At 36.9% G+C, this 21,876-nt stretch overlaps 2 protein-coding genes and 1 pseudogene across 5 annotated transcripts; 1 reads left to right on the forward strand and 2 right to left on the reverse strand.

Moving 5' to 3' along the window:
• The first annotated feature begins 253 nt into the window (after window positions 1-253).
• LOC306857884 (monocarboxylate transporter 12-B-like) lies at window positions 254-10,409 on the forward strand. Of its 3 annotated transcripts, none has more exons than XM_079398150.1 (7): window positions 254-578; window positions 1,676-1,926; window positions 3,329-3,432; window positions 6,800-6,943; window positions 7,044-7,629; window positions 8,665-8,924; window positions 9,303-10,409. In XM_079398150.1, the coding sequence occupies exons 2-7, from the start codon at window positions 1,817-1,819 to the stop codon at window positions 9,536-9,538; spliced, it is 1,440 nt and encodes a 479-aa protein (XP_079254276.1). In that variant the 5' UTR covers window positions 254-578; window positions 1,676-1,816; the 3' UTR covers window positions 9,539-10,409. The 3 variants fall into 3 exon arrangements, with proteins under 3 accessions (XP_079254276.1, XP_079254275.1, XP_079254277.1); XM_079398149.1 differs by having other exon boundaries at window positions 1,679-1,926; XM_079398151.1 differs by lacking the exon at window positions 1,676-1,926.
• LOC306857885 (interferon-induced protein with tetratricopeptide repeats 5-like) lies at window positions 10,380-21,688 on the reverse strand. Its single transcript, XM_079398152.1, has 3 exons — window positions 21,627-21,688; window positions 17,072-18,469; window positions 10,380-13,165 (listed from the first exon to the last, which is right to left on the reverse strand). The coding sequence occupies exons 2-3, from the start codon at window positions 17,083-17,085 to the stop codon at window positions 11,740-11,742; spliced, it is 1,440 nt and encodes a 479-aa protein (XP_079254278.1). The 5' UTR covers window positions 17,086-18,469; window positions 21,627-21,688; the 3' UTR covers window positions 10,380-11,739.
• On the reverse strand, window positions 18,779-21,631 carry LOC306858124 (interferon-induced protein with tetratricopeptide repeats 5-like; annotated as a pseudogene). Its single transcript has 4 exons — window positions 21,627-21,631; window positions 21,125-21,384; window positions 20,809-20,986; window positions 18,779-20,170 (listed from the first exon to the last, which is right to left on the reverse strand). The product of its transcript is annotated as an interferon-induced protein with tetratricopeptide repeats 5-like (transcript).
• Window positions 21,689-21,876: the final 188 nt, after the last annotated feature.

Raw genomic sequence — 21,876 nt, forward strand, 5'->3', positions numbered from 1 at the left:
ACACATTGAATTCAACTTTAAATTTTGAAGAAAGACTGAAATTATATTTTCTTCAAAAAGTGGACCAATAATCTAATCTTTAATTTACTACTTTGACTAATCGTGTACAATTATAACTACAAATCTATTGAATAGTTACAGTATTCTAAATTTATTTACCAGAAATGAAAAACAGGTTGTCCTGATAGATAGTACTTAAGAAATGATAAATTGCTGTATGCTGAGCACGTTTGTAAACTGGCGTTGTTCCACTACAGCAACTGAAACTAGGGCAACTCCCAAGTACTTTTGTAAGCTAGAGAGGGAAATCCACACTTATGCCCTGCATTGCATACTTGCATAATTTTATTTTCACGTGTAGGGGGAGTGGAGGCAAAGGTAAATAGGTTCACAGCTCGCACGTCTAAACATGTCAATGCACCCTGGTCTTGATGTCCCGACAGCTGCAAACTTCGCTGGTGGAAGCCGCAGGATGTTGATGAACTTAATTAAACGAATGTGCAGAAGAGTCTCACGCGTCTGAACCAGTTGTTGAATGGGGAACGTTTGGGCCGTGTTTGCGGTCGTTTTATAAAATGGTAAGTGCCTTTATTTAATAACACTTTGAGTGGTTTTTCAAACATCTGGTTTCATCAAGCGAATGACATGCACTGAATTTAAATTCCGTTGTTAAAAGAAAAACGACTCGACTTGAAACTTTCGCAGTTTTCTTTATTAGAAGTAATTATTAATTTTCTTACGATTTGACGCATTCTTTTAAAGACAAAAAAATCCATCTAACAACAACAATGTTAGGTTGGGTTTTAACTATGTCAAATGTAATAATTTGCGTATATTGTTGATAACCTATTTGATAATTAGGCAAATTCATGACAATTTTGCAGGTGAAAATATTATACTACTTAATATTAATTTGGTTGTGTTGCTTTCTACACGCATAAAATGATTTGCTATACTGAAGAAGCATACTTTATATATAGGAAGAGGAGAGTAAATAATCCCAGAAATCAATCAACAGTTAGACAATTAGACAAGTCTACCTTCAAAGAAATCTGCTGAGTTGATGTGTTTTTCAAGCTGCATTGAAGTAATGTGCAATTGGTGCTGTGCCTACAGTCGACTGATATCTAGATTAGAAGAGTCATAAACTACTGTACAAGATCAGTTGCATAATGGGGGGGGGGGGGGGGGGTATCATCTTATCCTGATTGTGTATATTGTGTACATGGCCACATTTTATTGTTTTTACTGTAGCTCTCCATGGCTCTAAAGTATGCATCTCATTTTCCACACCGTTGTCACTTATTTTAACAGATTGACAACTAGTGTGTCAGGATATACCGAAAACTGGATGGTATTTAGAGGGGGGAAGCAGCTTTTTAATTGGGGCAGAGGGTCAGAAGGGTCAGGAAGGCAGACTGCAAGGTCTCAAGTTAATATGGTAACCTGTCAGCTTAACTGTGGGCTCTCTCATAAACACTTCCCATGAATGCATTCATGCATCATTTCACTTTTCACTGTGAATCATTTGTAGGAGCAAAAAGGAGCCCCAGACCCTGGAAGATGTCACATTTTCTGAGTACTTACAGAACATGTCCATCGCCCATTGTGCCTGTTAATCATTTTAGCTGAGCTCGTAACTTATTCCTGCCTGTCTGTGTCATCTTGCGCTCAGCAGAGTCACTGACCAGGCCTCACATCTGCAGAAGGAATCACATGACCGGTGTTAGTGTGGCGGCAGAGAGGTGCAACGTGTGTTTGGGACCGGGAGTTTTGGAGTTTGAGGGAAATAAAAGCAGTGGGAAGGGCAGACTCCATGGCTCAGCAAAAGAAGAAAGGAGGGGTCCTTCCTCCTGATGGAGGGTGGGGATGGATGATTGTGGCTGGCTGCTTTGTGGTAACTGTTTGCACAAGAGCTGTTACAAGGTAAGCTTTTTGGAAGGTGCATTGTGTTGTTCATACCTGTGTAGAACTAGAACAGTTTTAAGCTAACTTTAGCGATAGGTGGGGTTTTTCAGCTATACTTAAACCATAGGGTTTAACATGATATTCAATACCAAATATTGTCATGGTTTATTTCTCAAATATGTTTAACATGTTAAATAGTACATACTTTTGTTTAGTCCAGTACATGAGGCACAACTATATTTAGTTCATTCCATGCTGAGAATTACCTAGAATGAGTCACTGGTTCACAAAGTGACAAGAGCTATCTGATGTTTCTGAGGCAGCCTTTGAGGTCAGGTTACATTTGACAGACTTGTAAACAACTTTCAGGACTTCACACATGGATATAGATAACACAGTGTTGTTTTTTACATCTACTGACCTGCAACTCTTGGGTGTTTTTACTTATGTGGTTTTGTTAACCCACTTGTGATGTTTTTCTGTATTATGTTTAGAAATTATTTCCTTTTATGCAGCTTTAAACAAGCTGTTCTGTTCAGCAGTATTTTGTCTCTACCCCTCAGGCAAGGAACGTGCTGAACTGACTACGCAGTATAATTCGTTTTTTGTTCAGTTGAAATGTTCAAGTACATGACTGACATGGAAAGGTGTGAAATGCGAGAACCTGAAGAACAGGTCTGCAAATCCATTAATGATGTTGGTGGGATGAAATTGCAAGCTGGCTGGTTGAAACAAAAGAGTTTGTGACCTCTCACCTCTTAAACAAGGACTCTTTTGACCATTTCTTAAGTCCTGTTTACATAAATGGTAATAATCAACTAGAGAAGAACCAGATGATGAAACTCTTTTAGAGCTTAAAGGGCAGCCGGTGGTCTTTTTTAACCTCTTCTTTATCTTATGGATATTCTCTTCTTTGCCTTTAACCCATTTGAAAGCTCTTATCATCCACATGTGTTATTTAAGTCCTAGAGTAAGATTTTACCCTTTGAGTCTGCAACTTGGTTTTGCTGACTGGGTTTTTTTTTTTTTTTTTACTTTCTTGTGGAACAGTTGACTGAAGGACATCTCCTTCTTTGATGGCTGATGGCCAGACACGTCTGTCTTAGTGGCAGAAGACGTGAGAGTTTCTGGCTGTCATACCCACACTGAGTGCTCTGACCTGACTGACCTGCATGGTGATCTAGTTTTGTTTGTTCAGGTGCAGAACAGGCACTGCAGAGGCTTGTGCCTCATTACCTCGTCTCAGCACTTCATATCCAGGCACCCACAATCCACTTGGCTGTTCGTTGTTACTGACTGTGAATGGCACTAGACTTTAAAGCATGTTGTTAGTTTGAAGCATCACAATATGGTCCTTCAAAGACCACAAACGTGTGTTGTGTGTTTTGTCTGATCAGAGTTGTCTTTTTCTCTTTTCCAGATGCATCTCCATATTCTTCGTTGAGTTTCAGATGCACTTTGCAAGAGATTACTCTGGGACGGCATGGATCCATTCATTAGTAGATTGCACAACCATGCTGTGTGGTATGTAATGATCATATTGGACATTAAAGTCATTGTACATTAGTGTATCACAGTCATCATTATTGGCCCGGTCTGAAGTAGGGATTCCGGCAGTTACAAATTACAGTTACAAATTCTACAATACCGTTGCATAAGACACAAAAAAAGGCCTGCAGCCTGTGGGAGGCTGAAAACATTCTCTTGAAGTCAGCAACACACAGTGAACATCTTGAGAGGACAAGTCAGTGTCGCAAGTTTGACCCAAAAAAACAGGCCTGTTTGCTTTCCTTACACCCAGTTCTATCTGCTGTTGACAGTACAGCAATCTTAAGACTTACATTGCTAAGGAAGGGCTGTCTTTAGATGGCTGACTAGTAAAAAAAAAAAAAGCTGTTTTTATTATTTAAAGTTTTTCAAAATCATGTTTGGCTGACATGTTCTGTTTTATCACAAGGCTGATATGATTGATATGGGCCATGCAGGAGTGTGTAGAGGCACATAGTTGCATATCATGTAATACTGTATGTTGTCATGTAGTATGAGAGAGCGGCTCATTAGTGGAATATTCACAATATTAAAAATTTTACTATATTAAGATGATTACCAAATAAAGCATTTCCATCCCATGTGTTCAACATAAAAAAATGGCAGCGGCTATTTTCACGAAGTGTAAATAGCGATAGATGCTATTTACACTGTACAAACAGCATATTTTCTTAGCAATAGATGCTATTTACACTAAGTGCAAATAGCAATGGATTGTATTTACACCAAGTGAAAATAGCAGAATGTTTTAACGATATACTATTTACACCAAAGGCCATTGCACACTGAGTCCGAATTTTTCGTCCGAAATTTTCGCACGTTGAAAAATAAATACGACCTCACGTTTCACGAGTTCACACTTACATATAACAATAACGGAGCAAGTTTATGCGTATTTGGCGTGCTGTCCAGGGGGAGGGCTCCGAGCTCGGTAATCATTCCCGAGCCCGGGGTACTCCCCTCGACCGGGGAGAGGGTACGAGCTCGGCATTTAGCCCGGACCCAAAGTGCTCCCCCCCCCCGAGTGCTCCTCCCCGTGCTGGGGTAGGAACCGGCTGTGGTGAGGAGTCGGGGTGGTGGAGGGATGTCGGAAGACGAGAGATAATGACGGTAAGACTGCTTGGTTATTTATAGGGATACTCTCTCGTGCTGATTGGATAGGTGGTGTGATTGCTGATGATGAATTGGCCGTGTTAATTATCTGCGCGTGCTCCTCCCGAAATTTGTTAATAAAACATCACTTTGTCAATCACGTTTGCACACTGCCTCCGAAATTTTCGTCCGTCAAAAAAAAATTCGGATCGGGTTCGATTTTTTGCGTTTTTCGCATCCGTATAAAGCATTTTGAGATGCTTTGAGAAGGTGTTTTGACAATTCAGAGCCACCGTACAAGCGAAAGCCAAAATCCAAAATAGTGTCAGACAAATTAATACACGTCGTCTTGCAGCACAGAGCACTTTATGACAGAATATAAAGAACTGCTGTAGCCTATTTTTTATGCCTGGCGCGCTCCTTTCCGATGTCGCAGTTCGGTGTGTGTGTGTGTGTGTCTGTTGGTGTATCCATACCTCAGACAGTCTCTGTTCAGGAATTGGTGGTCTTCTTTTTAATATGTGGATTCAGTATCGCTAGCAAAGTATGAAACTGAGGCACTAACATCCTGAAATAAACTTTGAATCTCTCGGGATAATCCCGCTGCTCCTTAATAAGGAGGTGGATCTCCTTCCTCTCTGCGCAATCTAAGTATTGGATGGACCCAATATTTCCTTTTTCTTTTTTTAAAAAGACAGAGGACAACAAAATCATCATCACTGCTTGAAGACATTTTGTATAGTTTTGCGAATTTTTTCGCAACGGATTAATTAAAACGCATCGGACTCAGTGTGCAAGGTCTCTGTGCGTGACGAATTTTTAAGATTGCGAATGCGAAAAAACGCATGCGAAAATTTCGGACTCAGTGTGCAGAGACCTTAAGCGCAAATTGCTATAGATTCTATTTACACTATGTTAAAATAGCAAGATTTTCTGCTATTTATTCTACTTATTGCAAATAGTGGCAATTACCTGCACCTCAGTATTGTAGTAGGCCTACATTATAAAACAGTATGCAATATTATCGTATTGAGTGTAAATTATACTTTTAATTAAAATCATTAAATGGATGCCACCTTATTGGGACAATAAAGCCCTCCCTACACCTACCCGATACTTTTTATTTTCAACTTGATTATTTCCTTCATTTTTATTGAAAATAAATGGCTTTCCGATGCGATATGAGATTTGAAAAGGGAGAAAAAAGTTCGGCAAAAGGCGGGCTCGAACTCGGGTCGATCGTGTCGAAAAGCATGTGTCTAACCATCTACGCCGCTGAAATTAATACAGAGTGAATGTTTTTTTAGTCTTGACTAACCCATTCACACGTTGGTGGGTGGAGTTAGTGTAAATAGCCTTCGTCAACAAGGCCAACTATTTGCACTTAGTGTAAATAGACACTCCGTAAAAAAATCGCCACTTCTGAGGAAACTGATGACTGTTTAATTAAATTTAAAAAAATTATATTTCTTGTAATGAATGTTGTGTGATGTAACATTGCACAATGTGTAATATAATATAAAAAAATTGGTGGCCATTTAAAACACAGACAAAACAATCTGACTACATTATGTTTGCTTAGTGATTGGGAGCATGAAACTTGACATTTTTGATGTGAATGTAAATTTATTCCAGAAATGTGTTTTTGTTGAAGTTTATGCCCTCTTATTGAATAACCCATTGAATCCACATTCATATCTTCTTGTTTCCATCCAGCATTTATCTAAGAAGCATTCTCAGAAATACACAATTAATATTAAGTACACAATTATTATAATTATTACAATAATTATAACACAATTAATTTTGTGAAATACTATTACAATTTAAAATAACTGTTTTCTATTTTTAAATACATCTTCAAATTTTATTCCTGTGATGGCAAAGCTGAATTTTCAGTAGCCATTATTTCAGTCTTTAGAGTCACATGATCCTTCAGAAATCATTCTAACATGCTGGTTTGGTGCTCAAGAAACATTTCTTATCAATTTTGAACAGCATTTATTTAAAATATAAATCGTTTGTAACTATGTAAAAGTTTTACTGTCACTTTTGTTCAATTTAATCCATCTTCTAATCTATACAAATATCAATGTCTATGAAGAAATTGGCCCCAAATTGAATGTATATAGTAGTGGACGTGAATGGAAACCCATCTTACAGTAAATATTATTTAAAATATGATTTTTTTTCTATCAAATTGTTCAATATGATTTGCACAATATGTTTATTTGACATGTTGCTTTTGCAGCTCCACTCGGAAGCCTGATCGGGAATCGGTTGTCATGCCGTATAGCTGTAATACTAGGAGGATTCCTGGCCTCCATAGGTTTAGTCCTCAGCTCCTTCACAACCAGTCTGGAATATCTTTACCTTACCCTGGGAGTGTTAACTGGTAAGAGCCCTAAGAATAAAACATTGACTTATAGACCCATATTCTATATTTTCTATATTTCTATATTTACTATTCTATACTTTATATTATTCTTTTTTAGGGCTTGGCTTCTCCCTTTGCTACACTCCAGCTATTGCCATGGTTGGTATTTATTTCAGTGAGAGGAAGGCTTTGGCCTATGGCATTGCCATGTCTGGCAGTGGCATCGGGACCTTCATCCTGGCCCCAGTAGTGCAGCTGCTAATTGAACACTACTCATGGCGAGGGGCCCTCCTTATTTTAGGGGGCTTTGTGTCTAACCTGTGTGTATGTGGAGCTCTGTTACGGCCTATCATTCTAAAAGAAGAGGAGGCCTGTCCTCTTCCAGTAGACACAGAGTGCGAGTATGGTGTTAAGCCACACAGCATTCCTACGGGGAAGGCTGTGGATGGCAAATTAGAAGTGGACTCTAAACAACGTTGTCTTCAGTCCATGCATGAATACCACTTTTTGCTCATGCCTGACTTCCTGGTGCTGGCAGGCTCCTTCCTGCTGCTGGCCAGCGGGTGCAGTCTGCCATTTGTGTACCTTGTACCGTATGCGCTGGATGTAGGTGTTGGTCATCAGCATGCTGCCTTCCTGATGTCCATACTAGGGGTCACTGACATCGTTGGCAACATCACATTTGGCTGGCTCACTGACAGAAGGTATGTTGTTTTCCCTGTTGAAAAATCCAGCAAATGCTGATTAGGTATGTTTTGAAGCATAGATGCTGGTTTGAGCAGGTTTAAGCTGGTCCTTAGTTGGTCATGAGCTGGTTTAAGCTTGTCGTGTGCTGGTTTAAACTGGTCATGCGCTGGTCCTAAGCTGGTCCTGAGCAGGAGCTAGTTGCTTTGGACCAGCACATGACCAGATAAGAACCAGCTCAAAACAGCAGCCATGCTTCAAAACATACCTAACCAGCATATGCTGGTTTTTTTTCAACAGGGTTGTGCTGTGTTAGTATTTCACTACAGTCAAAAACAGGAATAGGTCATTTATTGACTGAGCCACATGTTGTTTGTTTCTTCTTTAATTTAAGATTGAATCATCAGATTTTCTTTTTTAATAAAAAGCTGGGTCAATGACATTGACACTTTTCAAATCTTAATACACATGCAATGAGCTTAGCATCAGTTAACATGAATTAACTTATTCGCTGATGAGCATATTTTTAATTTCTGTATTGAAATGATTTTTTATGTTTTGATAAAGTCAAAAATTAACTGCCCTGAAATCACAAATTCATTAAAACTACAAAATGAAAAATTGAAGAAAATAAGATCAATGACAAATAAATAATAAAAGAAATGGTAATTATTAAAATTTGAATATTCACTCATATTCAAGGCGTAAGGAAACATTTTTTGACACATTTAGAGTCATTCAATTTAAGCCTTTTTTAAATGATGTAAAATGTTTTCTAAAACAACAACATGAAGACAGACTATATTTTAATACCTTAGGACACAAGTTTTTAGATTAAAAATAAAAAGGTTGTCTTTTTGTTAATTTTTCATTGACCCAGCTGTCAGTTTAGAGTCCAAATTTACAAGAGTGTACATGTCATGGTTTCTTGTCTGAAGAATGATTCATAGAGGTCAAAAAGATTTTAAAAAAAATGCTCAGGTTTTAGAAAAACAGACAAAGATTGTTGGTTGTTTGCTGATCATGCTGACTAACACTTTCTGTATCTCTCCCAGGTGTCTGAAGAAGTACAGGAATGTATGCTACATGTTTGCTGTGGGAATGGAGGGACTATGCTGTCTTTTTATCCCTCTCTTGCGCACATTTGTCTTGCTGGTACCCTTCTCTGTGCTCTATGGGTACTTTGATGGTGCCTATGTTGCCCTCATTCCTGTTGTAACATCAGATGTTGTAGGGACAACATACCTGTCTTCAGCTCTTGGAGTTGTGTACTTCCTCCACGCTGTTCCATATCTGGTCAGCCCACCCATTGGAGGTAAGAGCCTCAAATTGTTTTATTTTGGTCAGTTCAAAGTTCCATTATAATAACAAATATCTTCTTTTTTGTCACATTGAGTGATGTTTTTTTATTTTCTGTGGTAATCAACAACACACCCTAGATGTAGTACATAAAAATTATGTTAAAGATTACCTGGAATATTTTTTAAAGAAACCCATTAACCACAATTTTCATTTTGTAATGACAGGTTCTATAAAAACAGTCAAATAATTGTTTAACTATTAATGTACAGAGACACATTAACCATCCAAACCGTTCCCATTTCACCACATTAAAAGTTATTTTCTTGGAAGGATAAAGGTTACTTTAAAAAAACTCTGAACTCTCTTTCTTTCTTTCTTTTTTGTTGCATAGGTTGGTTGGTAGACACCACAGGGACTTACACGGTAACATTCTTTCTGAGTGGGTTTGCCCTGATCTCCAGTTCTCTCCTGCTGTTCTCAGTCGCTGTCATTCACCGTTGTCAGAGAAAGCAAAAGAACAGTCTGAGCAAAGACCCAACATTAGTGTCATGTGAAGGCAAACTATGTGAAGTAGACTATTATACTTCTAAAAAAAAAGACTTGATAATTATACCAGCCACTTCATAGCGCTGGGATAACAATTTGTATTTTTTATTTGCCTAGTTCGTTGTTTAATCAAATTTTGTTAGTATATACAGAGTCAGTATTAATGTTTAATTGACATTGAAATTGTGTATAAAAATGCTTATGTACCTCTTATTGACTTTCTGTTCAAAAGAAATTCTCATCTACATTAGAAAACTTAAAAAAAACACACACAACAAGGTTTTTTATATGTTCTCCATCTCTCAAATTTCATAGTAATGTGTAAGCAGTCAGAGTTTTCCAATATACAATTACAAATGAGAGTCATTATAAGTGAAGCTGCAGTTGTAGTATGTTATTTAGGTCAGTAGAGGACAGTGCTGATCCCTAGATAATATCTTGACAGTCTGAACAGTTTAATTCAGATATAAAGGGTACATGTCATGGTCTGACATTTTTATTAAGTTGTATTTTGTTGTGATCACAAGTTTGCTACAGCTAAGCAGTACATCAACGATTCTTCAGATAACAAATGATTTCTAAAGTTTACTAAATTTGATGTACGCTACTAATGCATGGGACTAATACCTAAAACCTTTAGAATGCAATGTTGACATTCTCAACTAAATGTTTAGCAATAGCTTAACTATTAGCTGCTAAACAGTAATATAAACTGTTTCATAGGTTTTAAAAACACACTACATACAACAAAAAATATATATTTATAGGAAAAATGTCATATATTTTCAAATTTCAAGATTATGAAGTGTGGTTTATATCATAGTTACTGATAAAAGAATTACCACAGGCCTTTATCAATTTTCTTAACATCCAGTGCACAGAAAGCGGTTTGTTTTTTATATTATTTATTTGTTTATATTTTAATTTGTCAAAGTAATGCAACTACAATTGCACTTAAAGTTGTCATCTTGTTCCCAATCTGTATTATTTGTTCTTCTGTGGAACATATAAGAAGATAAATTGCAAAACAACAAATACATTTAGTGACATTCAAATCAACCAGCAGGTGCTCATGAATAATTACCATCATAAGAACTTGTCAACATGTCAAAAGTTAAGAAAACAGAAAAACACCCAAACGCTAACAAAGGAACAAAAATATGTAACATCTAAAAAGAAACTGCAATATCATCCATATATGAACCTCTGCCTAATGCCATAGTGCTACTTTTAGCCACTGTAACAAAGCCCCAATAGTAGGATAAGTATCAATGAACAATATTTGTTGTCAATAACATTATCTGATTCAATGAACAATGCTTTCATGAAAATTTGTTTTCTATACCTAATGAGCAATTAAACATCCAGAGTCTATTACGCAATAAAGATAATAACTTCAATAACAACCTTAAAATGAAACTTATATATGATAATGACCTTGTTAAGAGGCAAGGAAACTGAAATACAGAGAAAAGATGAGTAAATTACATTCAGATGTAAGACCTGACATACAGTTTCCTAAACACGAAGTACGCCTGCAACATCAATATGAATAAAACCGATATGAATTAAGATTAACAGGGCTGCATTTTAGTTTTTTTATTTTAAGATTTCTACACTACACCCAGATTTCTGTTCAAAGAGGCTACTTTTTTCTTTTTTTTTTTATAGATCTGAATACATTCTACTATTCTGAAAGACTGCATTATAACAGGTACTTTTTTTTGCCTTCGAGCACAATATACTATAATTAAGACTGAATAAAGCAAAAAGATCTGTAATGTAAAAAGTAACATTTAAAAGATAACAATAACTCTTGTTTCATATTCAGCCTTGTTCACTATCCACACTAGTTTAAATCTGTTTCCGAGCATCTTCACACAGAATTCATGAATTATCAAATGTACTGCATGACAAAATTTAGGCCCAATAACCTACTATATAAAAGTATATAAAAAAGTTTTTCTCTTCAACTGGTTTTGAGAATGCCATACTCAAAGATCCTCCCACACATGCACTCAGGCAGGAGTGTGTGAGAAAGAGGGAAAACTAGCAAGAAAATGAGAGATGTGGGACTACATGGAAAAGCCTTATGCACACATAGTTTGGGCATGATTATGCAAATCAGCAGCAGAGACTCACTCCCTCATTTGGAACCACCTAGATTCATTAACATAAGAACAAGAGTAACAATTTATGTGCATGTTTTCTTTGCACATAAATACAGAAATAAGACCCACTGTTTTTCCATTAACAATTAATTATGCATCCTTGTAGAAAGTTTAGATTTTACAATTAATTTCACAAAGATTACTGAGGGACTCATCAACCTCTTCATTGCCTGAAGTGGCAGCGTAGCTCTTGGTGTCCCCAAACATTTCCCCTTTCACTTGATAAATGAATCCCAGTATTTCATTGGCCTTCCAATCATCTGGGTCATCGTTGATGTATTTCTGGGCAATGTTCTTCAGTTTCTCTGCGCTTCTATCCCCCAAACTAGAATGTGGACTCAATTCCAAACACTGCTTGTAGTGGCTGATTGCCAAGTCCTCACGTCTGTTACTATACCGCTGGAACTCAGCATAGTAATAATGTACTACATGCACATTATCATTTTTCTCTCTAGCTGTTTTAAATGTTCTGTCAAACAGTTTCTCTGCCTTGGGTAGATCACGTTTATCTCCATATTGAAGTGCAAGCTCACTCATGGCAAAGATAAAGGAATCTTTTAGAGAAGTTGCCTTTTCTAAATAGTAAATGCACTGATTTCGTGCATTATTTATCTCTGACCTATTTACTCCTCGGTTGTCTTTCTGTAAATTAATTTTTTTGGTCTTGTAGCACATTGCCAACTGATGATTTATGAAACCTGAGTTTGGTGATGTTTCAAGAGCTTTCTTTAGCAGTTCAATCGACCGATCTACAGATCCTTGATTCCTAAAGAATTTCCCAACATATCTGATGACATGTGGATGTTCTGGAGAGCCTTTCAGAGCGGTCTCTATCAGTTTCTCAGACTCATTCATTAACTCTTTGGAACATAACAAAAGTTTAACTCCCAGAAGAACTCTAGAGGCATCATCATCTGGGTCGATGTCGATGGTCTGTCTCAGCTGCTTGATTGCAGGTGAATCCACAGTGCATAATGTATCAGTTTCAGTGCGAAACAGAGCTTTTGCATAACCAGCGTTCCACTCGCTATTTTCTGGATCCAGTTCCACAGCCTTCTGAAAAACTTCTGCAGCTTTGTCATAATATTTGCGAGAGAATTTAAGATAGGCCCACCCCTTCTCACCAAGGACCTCTGGAACAGAGGAAGGCTCAGCTGACAATTTTTCATTTATCTTCTGAAGTTTCATCAGGTAACTTTCACTCTCTGTGTAGTTCTTCATATGGTAGTTTATCCAGGCAAAATTTCCATAGGTGACAATGAGAGTCTTGTCACAGTTGACACCGAGGTTCTCTTTAATGAGTGTCTCAGATTTCATCAGGTGAGTAAGGACCTCTTCAGTACGCCCAAGAAGAAATTTCACATATCCTAATGAGCAGTTAGTTCGTGCAACTCCTAGCTCCCTCCCTAGACCCATCTTGACCTGTTCCTCAAGCCTATTGAGGATATCCGTCAAGACTAGATCCTCTCTTTTAATGTCCCATGTGAAGTGACACTCCAGCTGATCCAGTTTCGATTGTAAACTGTCCTGGATTGAACTAACAAGAAAACAAATCAATTGGTTAAAAGAATAAAGAGAACTGATTTTGCCTTTTAACAGAATGTCTTCAAGCAGCACCCATGTGAACACCCACCCACTTAAATATTTAGTTTTAAATCATATATAACAAAAATACTGTATATTAAATATTGTTTATTATTAATAATAATAATACCACCATAGACAAAAACATCTGTCTGAATGTTTATATGTAGTGATAGTTTTCCACAGTAATTAATTACACACATTTATATATTTATACATTATATAATTCAAAGTGCTTTAGAGTGACAGGAGAAACTCTTAAACTCCACAAGCACATGGAGTGATAAATTTGGCCAGGATGCCAAGACTACACTCCTATAGTCATTTAGGGAAACACCCTGGGTTTTTATAAATAACCAGAGAGTGTCAGGACCTCCGTTTAAAAAAGTCATTTAAACTGCAGGAACGTTTATAGTAGGCTGTATGTCCTAACACAATACTAGTAAATTTGGGTGCAGAGAGCACGCCCCCATTAACACCTTATCCCAGTGTTGCCAACTTAGCAATTTTGTTGCTAAATTTAGCAACTTTTCAGACTACCCTAGCAATTTTTTCTTCCAAAAGCACCAAGCAACAAATCTAGCTTTTTTAAAAATTTATTTGGCAACTTTTAGCAACTTTTGATAAGTGACTCAAATGATAAGAAGAAACATTTACCTTTTAAATTACACAAAAAGAGAAAACCAAAGAGGCCTAGTAGTACACACATCACGTGAATTAAGTTAGCTGCTTATTTGCAATTGTTTAATTTAATAATAATAAAATAATTTAGTAATAATCGTTCATTTTTGATGCACTTTGTTAGTAGCTTGTACTTGCGATTGTTGATCAGTTTTTACACTGTAAGAAAAATATCTAGAAAAATGGAAAAGGTACTAGTAATTTTCCAGGACAATATCTGTTATCCATTTTCTGCTGTAATGCTAAAACACAAATTTCAATGCGTAATTAAAAACGTAAGTAAAAAAAACTGAAAATTCCTTCATATTATCATAGTAGATTGTGCCCTATTTACAGACTTTTCTTAGAGTGTAGCACAATAACTAACTACTAATACACTGCTTAAAACTATAACTGTTCAGAATGTGTAGTTTTACTAGTTTACTAGCTGATAAAAAAAAAAAAACTAAATTGTAATCTTTCAAAAATTGTGTGAGTTTTCAAAAATGTAATGTATTTAAAAATACTTATTTACATTTTAATAATATATTATGCATTTATATTATTTTATGAACAAATCTAAATTAACATATATTATATTTTTTGCTGAGATTTGGTGCAGTGATATAATTTTACGTCGTGATTACGTAATGACGTCATCGCGCAGTAACGTCACTATCATTTAGCAACTTTTAGCAACAAATCAACCTTCCTTTAGCAACTTATTCTGAAAACTAGTTGGCAACACTGCCTTATCCACCAGCGACCTCAGAATTCTCCCGTGCAGGGATTGACCAGTCCCAGTACTGAATGACAAAGCTGCCTAAATAAATAAATAAATGCATAAATACGTTTACAAAGAACTGTACAAACAGACACACACAAATAAATATTTCTACTTGCATTTCCTTATGTATAAATGTATTTTTTTCAATATTTGTTCCAACATTCAAGCTATGAGGCCTTTGAGTAGTGCAAGTCTATGAAAGAATGGCTTAGAAGTGGGTAATATGGCCAATTAATTATAAGTAATTTAATATCATGGTAACTGTTTTGCATAGGATGAACCATAGACTGTAAGGATGAACATACTCTGTTCTGGATAAAACAATCAAACAGCTCAGTCTATTGCAGAATCATATTTGATCAGTGTGTTTGAAACAACTGCAATCATTCATGTTTGCACATTTTTTTTAAAGATTTATTTTTGACAAAAGACTTTTATTGTGATAGGATAGTTTAGAGTTGACGGAAGCGAATTGGGAAAGAGAGAGGGGAGCAAGATCAGGAAGGTCCTCTAGCCGACTGCAGTCACGCCATCTGCGCTTTGGAGAAGCGCGGTCACGCCATCTACGCCAAAAATTTAGTTGCGCGTCTATATGGCGTTGCGTGGTAGTGATTGCCGTGAAGCTTCCAAACCTTTGCAAATCTTTTTTTTTTTAAATATGTGATTCAGTGAGATAATAAATAGCATTTGTCATGACTTTGGTATGCAATTATTAAAAAACGATACAGTAATACAACATGAAAATCACCACAGTGGTACTTGGGGAGATGCAGAACAAGAATCTGGTGGAGTTTGCAGAAAACAATTTGATTTTATTTTTTTATGAATTGTTAAAATATGTGATACAGTGAGGTAATAAATAGCATTTGTCATGACTTTGGTATGCAATTATTAAACAATGATACAGTAAAACAACATGAAAATCACCGCAGTGGTACTTGTGGAGATGCAGAACAAGAATCTGGTGGAGTTTGCAGAAAACAATTTGATTTTATTTTATGAATTTTTTAAATATGTCTATACAGCAATATAAATAGCATTTGTCATGACTTTGGTAGGCAATTATTAAAAAACGATACAGTAATACAACATGAAAATCACCACAGTGGTACTTGGGGAGATGCAGAACAAGAATCTGGTGGAGTTTGCAGAAAACAATTTGATTTTATTGTTTTTATGAATTTTTAAAATATGTGATACAGTGAGGTAATAAATAGCATTTGTCATGACTTTGGTATGCAATTATTAAAAAACGATACAGTAATACAACATGAAAATCACCACAGTGGTACTTGGGGAGATGCAGAACAAGAATCTGGTGGAGTTTGCAGAAAACAATTTGATTTTATTTTTTTATGAATTTTTAAAATATGTGATACAGTGAGGTAATAAATAGCATTTGTCATGACTTTGGTATGCAATTATGAATTTTTTATTAATTTTTTCCAAACAAAAACATTTTAGAAACACATTTGAAATGTTTTTTTTGAAAATGTGATACATTATGAATACGATTAAACAATAAAATTCCATTAAATAAGAAGTGCTCGTATAATGTGTTTTTTAATCAGCTTATTGTTATCCAGACTGGGCTTCAGTTTGATACGTGATCCGACCCACTCTTTAAAAAAAAAAAAAAAAAAATTTTTGCAAAGGTTTGGAAGCTTCACGGCAATCACTACCACGCAACAACTAGATTTTCGGCGTAGATGGCGTGACCGCGCTTCTCCAAAGCGCAGATGGCGTGACTGCAGTTCGACACGGGATTGGACCTCTGGACGCCCGTATCAAAACCATGCTGTATGTCGGCTCACTGCCCACAAGGCTATAGGCGCTGACCATGCTTGCTAATTATGCAAAGCTTTTCTACGTCTGTAGAAAAACACGTCCCCTTCATTACCATATGGACAAATAAATGAGGAAATGTATAAATGTGAAAATAAATTAGGCTAATGTGGAAATAAATACATAAATACATGTGGAAATAGGCTATATATAAATAAAAGAAAAAGTAAAATAATTTAATCATACATAAGGAAATATAAGTAAAAATACTCTATAAAGTTAATTTCTCATATTTTTCGTCTCACTCAAGTCTCCCAAAGCTATTAATAAACTACTACGCATTTAATATAATAAAATAATAATTACAAAAACACACAGTAGCGTACTGTTATTATGGGAACTGCGACTGAAGTAGCCATCACCTGGACAGTTATTTAAACGACAAACTTAACTGAAACTCGACCGTGCGCAGATTTCTGTTCTAACACTACCCCCTTCCTCCTCAGGTCTTCCCGGCCAGATTACAAAACTTTCCAGCTATTATTATCATTAGGCTCCCGTTTGTCATTTAGTTTCAGATAATCAAGACAGACACATATTTAGTTCATATTTAGAAAATGCACTCACCTCATCTCTGACATCCTTTCACTTGGAGCTTGTGGAAAATTACACGGATGGGACAGCTATGTTTACTAGCTCAGCTCAGTATGCAGTTTATAGGCTACTTTCATTTCCTGAAAGATGCGTCATGCCCGTTCAGTTGTCTGCCAGTTTCTGTTTCCGGAATGCACAAAAGGCAAATACAATCCAGAAACATAATGCGTTCTAGGAGCTACTCATGACATCCTAAAATAAATGACATACATACATAATAATTGTACTTTGCTTGTTCAAATTGCTGACAAATCCTGCATTCCACTCATCCATAAAAGTGTCATGGCAACATTGTAACGGCCCAGGCCTTCTCAGCAAGCACTTAGTGATGAAAGACATGTAGCCTATAACAAAAAGTTATCTATATTTGTAAGGTCCTGCCTTTGGCCCTAATCACAGTTGTGCTCAAGTCTAGTCAATGACTTATTTTCTCATATCCCATGTGATCCAGCTGGGTCAGTTCATTATTTAGTGGTTTAAAGGGATAGTTCACCCAAAAAAAGGTGTTCCAGACCTGTATAAATGTATTTCTTCTGCTGAGCACAAAATAAAACATTTTGAAAAATGTTGTGGTCCACATAGGCTATTTTTTCCCCAATACTATGGAAGTCAATAGGGACCATCAACTGTTTGTTTACTAACATTCTTCAAAATATCTTCTTTTGTGCTCCAGAGAAGAAAGAACATCATACTGGGACAACTAAGGGTGAGTAAATGATGACAGAATTGTTGGCTATCAAATCATTATCATATAGAATCATAATTAAGTTTTAACTGGACAGTTTACTTTATGCATTTTGTGTACTTGAAGAAGAGCTGTAAAACTTGCCATCATGAAAAAATACTAAAATACTTAAAAGTTGTTAGAAAGAACAATGGCAAATGCCAATAGACTTATGGCATAGCCTTTTCAGAAATTGTGACCTGCAGAAATTGGGCCACAATGAAAATCCACATGAGTTCAAATGCTGCATATCTCCAATGAAAAAACAAAAACAACGTAGAGAGATTTACTTTTAATACAGTGCAGACTTTGTGCCAGAATGAAATGTGATCCACTCAGTCTACACCTCACGCTGTAATCAAATACATACGTGTGTTACACTCTGCAGCTGACAAGTTAAATATTAAGGACATAATTGAATGGCTGCCATTTACATTGTATTTCTGTCTAATGATTGAGGTGGCTGGATCATAGGTTTAAATGTAAATGTTTTATTTTACCAGTACCTGATATATTTTTCTTTCATGGAGGGAACGTATGCATAAAATTACTTACAATCATTATTCTCACATAGGGATCTGAAAAGAAACTACTTTTAATCAGCCCACATTTCCTGTGGAATAGGTTTTGGTCTGTACAAACAACTGCTAGAAAAAAAATACAAACAAACAAGCATTATATACATTATTAATTGTATATAAACTTTTAAGCTTAGTGTAAAGTGACTTTAGGGTAATGACAGTTTAGAAATACTGTAAAATATTTTTAGTCATTAATCTTAGAACATAAACATAAAGATGCAGTATATTATATATTTTCTGATCACTTTTTTCTTACTTAATCTCCATTATACAGTTATAGAATAAATAACCACAAAGTGTCAGTACATGTAGCACACTCAAATGCGTATTGCATAATGTACATCTGATAGTGTAAACACATAATATATGATGACTTTATTGTAAGGACAGCCTGAGTGCACTAAGGTTTCTGAGGAACTCATCGTTGTCTTCATAACGCAGAGCTTTCTCATAGCACTCAATGGCTTGATGTTTCTCCCCTTTTATCTTATGAAGGAACCCAAGTATCCCATAAGCCTCCCCTTCCAGCGAGTTTCTCTTAATCCGTTTGTCAGTGATCTTCTTTAAGCTGTGGGCACTTTTCTTCCCTTCAACCGAATCCGGGCTCATCTTCAGACATTCCATGTAGTGTTTGATAGCTAACTGCTCACATCTGTGGCTGCACAGCTGGAATTCAGCATTATACAAATTGACCACATGTAGATTGTCGTTTTTCTCTTCAGCTGCTTTGAAAGTGACCCGAAACAGCTCCTCAGCCCGCAACATGTCGTGGTTTTCTCCATACAGCAGCGTTAGATCGCTCATTGCAGAAATGAAGGAGGCTGTCAGGCTGGTGGCCTTTTCTAAATGATAGATGCATTGATTGCGAATCTGTTGAACTCTTGACCCTTTGGCATGGTGACTTCTTTCCTGCAGCAGTTGGATTTTCTTCAGCCTATAGCAAAGAGCTAACTGATGGTGTATGAAACTTGAAATGGGTGAGCATTCAAGCGCTCCCTTCAAAAGAGCAATTGACCTGTCCACACTTCCTTGATTCCTGAAGAATTTCGCAACATATAGCATGACATGTGGGTGATCTGGAGATCTTTCTAAAGCCTTCTCTACCACGCTTTGAGCCTCTCTGAAACAATCAGTCGCATGCTTAAGAGGACTTTGAGAACATCATCTGGATTCGTGTCAATGGTCCGTCTCAGTTGCTTTATTGTAGGCGAATCTTCCAAAGAAAAACTCTCGTATTCGGTGCGATACAGAGCAATGGCATAACCAGCATTCCATTCACCTTCCTCAGGTTCCAGATCTAAAGCCTTCCTGAAACATTGTTTGGCTCTATCGTAATATTTGCATGAGAATTTAAGAAAAGTCCTTCCCTTCACCCCAAGCACCTCTGGAACCGATGAAAACTCAGTTGGAAAGGTTTAATTTATCTCCTGAAGCTTCTTCAGATAACTTTCACATTCTGTGTAGTTCCTCTTGTGGTAGTTTAACCTAGCAAGGTTTCCATAAGTGACAATGAGTGTCTTGTGAAATTCATCCCCATGGCATTCCATGTGTAGCTCCACAGATGTCATGAGGTTGGTATGTGCCTCCTCCAGAAGGAACTGGACATATGCCAGAGCATTGTAAGTTCGGGCACGTCCTTCTTTCTTTACGAGGTCCGACTTAATCAGTTCTTCCAGTCTATTGACAAGATCATTTAGATCTATATCATCTTTCATCAGAGCTCAGGTGAAGTGGCATTCCAGTTGGTGAAGTTTTGTTCTCAGAGTTCTGTCCAGATTTTATACTTTTCTGGATTTTATTTCCACTTTTTTGTACTATTCTATCTTATACACAGCATTGTGTTCTTCATTTGTCTCTTTGGATAAAAGCATCTGATAAAAGAATGAATGTAAACGAATAAATGCGCATTGAAAGCATCACAGTAAGTCAGGGGTGCCCAAACCTGTTCCTGGAGATCTACCTTCCTGTAGAGTTCAGCTCCCACCCTGATCAAACACAACTGAACCAACTAATTAGGATCTGAAAGAGCACTTGATAATTACAGACAGGTGTGTTTGATCAGGGTTGGAACTGAACTCTGCAGGAAGGTAGATTTCCAGGAACAGGGTTGGGCACCCCAGCAGTAAGTTTTTTGATAAAAGTATGTATAAGTAAGAAAGTTCAAATTTCAGTCCCTTAGCAAAGTTTTTTGACAGCTCATCAGTATGTGAGCAGTGCTGATGGGCTCTCCGCAGATACTCCTTTGCTTGTGTCTCCTGCTTGTCTTCAGAGGATATAAAAGCCAAAATCTCGAATGCTTCTCGGACTTTCTGCCTGGTATTGAGATTCCTCTCTTCGATTAGTCTGAGCTTCTTGCCAGCTTGTTTTCTTTCGTATAGCTGTCGATAGGAATCATGTATGTTGACTTGAACTGACTGACGGCTTGGTCTTCAACCTTTTTCTTGTAGAGCAGGAATACACCATAGGATGTGTAGCAGTGCTGCTTATCAGACTCACTGAGAGCCTTGTCATCTATCAGGCTGCAGAAAATCTTCTCGGCCTGTTCAAGTTGCCGGTTCTCCCCATAGGCCTCTGCTAAATTTACTGTTTAAAGAACTTTTGCGTAGCCTACATTAAAAAAACATGTTGTCTGGTTCTGCATCAAGAGCCTTAGAGAAACTCTCTTTTGCTTGCTCATAGAACGTTCCTCCAAGTCTCAGAAAGCTCCAGCCTTTCTCTCACCATGTACTACGGGCAAGCTGCAGGAGTAATCTGATGAACCTATGTCCTTGCTTATACTTTTCATCTTGTTCAAGTAATCTTCCACATCATTTAGCCTCTGCAAGTGATAGTGTACCCATGCAAAACTGGAGAATGTCACAAGGAACTCAGCTTTGTTTCTCTGGTCTTCCCTTAATGCCAATTCAGCCTTTTGAAGGTAATCCAGTGCACTCTCGGTTGTACCCTCCAGGTGGCTGATGAAAGCCAGAAGGTTGAAATACCTGTATTTTTATAAATAGCCACAGTACTGCACATTGCAAAACACATTTAGATTGAAAGTTTAGATAGATATGTTATGGAAAAAAATATGACTGCTGCGAGATATACATCAACTGAAGAACATGCAAATGACCTATTGACTACAGGGTGATTTAGGCGTGTTTTAGACACGTTTGCTTAAGATTAGTCAGCATATGCGGAGTCAATTGGCTACATTTAAAATGCACGTTTGGTTAAATGGTACCTCATTTTATATTTCAGGATGCGTTCTTTCCCTTCGGTCTGCGTATTGAAAGATTCGATGTCACGAAAACGAAACTAAAAAGACAGAGATAGGTTTCGCTTTCGTGATACACCGTGAAAGCAGACGTGTTGATCTAAATTCAAATTACTTTTAATTTTTGTTTGTCATAAACCCATAATGTATGAAAGTATATTATTTACACACACACACGCGCGCGCGTGCACATACAGTATATATATATATATCCTTA

Source organism: Barbus barbus (genome assembly GCF_936440315.1).
Source record: "Barbus barbus genome assembly, chromosome: 38".
NCBI classification, from domain to species: Eukaryota; Metazoa; Chordata; class Actinopteri; order Cypriniformes; family Cyprinidae; genus Barbus; species Barbus barbus.

Excerpts from the sequence above, each read along its gene's own strand:
- LOC306857884 (XM_079398150.1), top strand. The coding sequence starts at position 1,817 with ATGGCTCAGCAAAAGAAGAAAGGAGGGGTCCTTCCTCCTGATGGAGGG. Across the intron at positions 1,927-3,328 it reads TGCACAAGAGCTGTTACAAG|ATGCATCTCCATATTCTTCG; the intron begins GTAAGCTTTTTG and ends TCTCTTTTCCAG. Across the intron at positions 6,944-7,043 it reads TACCCTGGGAGTGTTAACTG|GGCTTGGCTTCTCCCTTTGC; the intron begins GTAAGAGCCCTA and ends ATTCTTTTTTAG.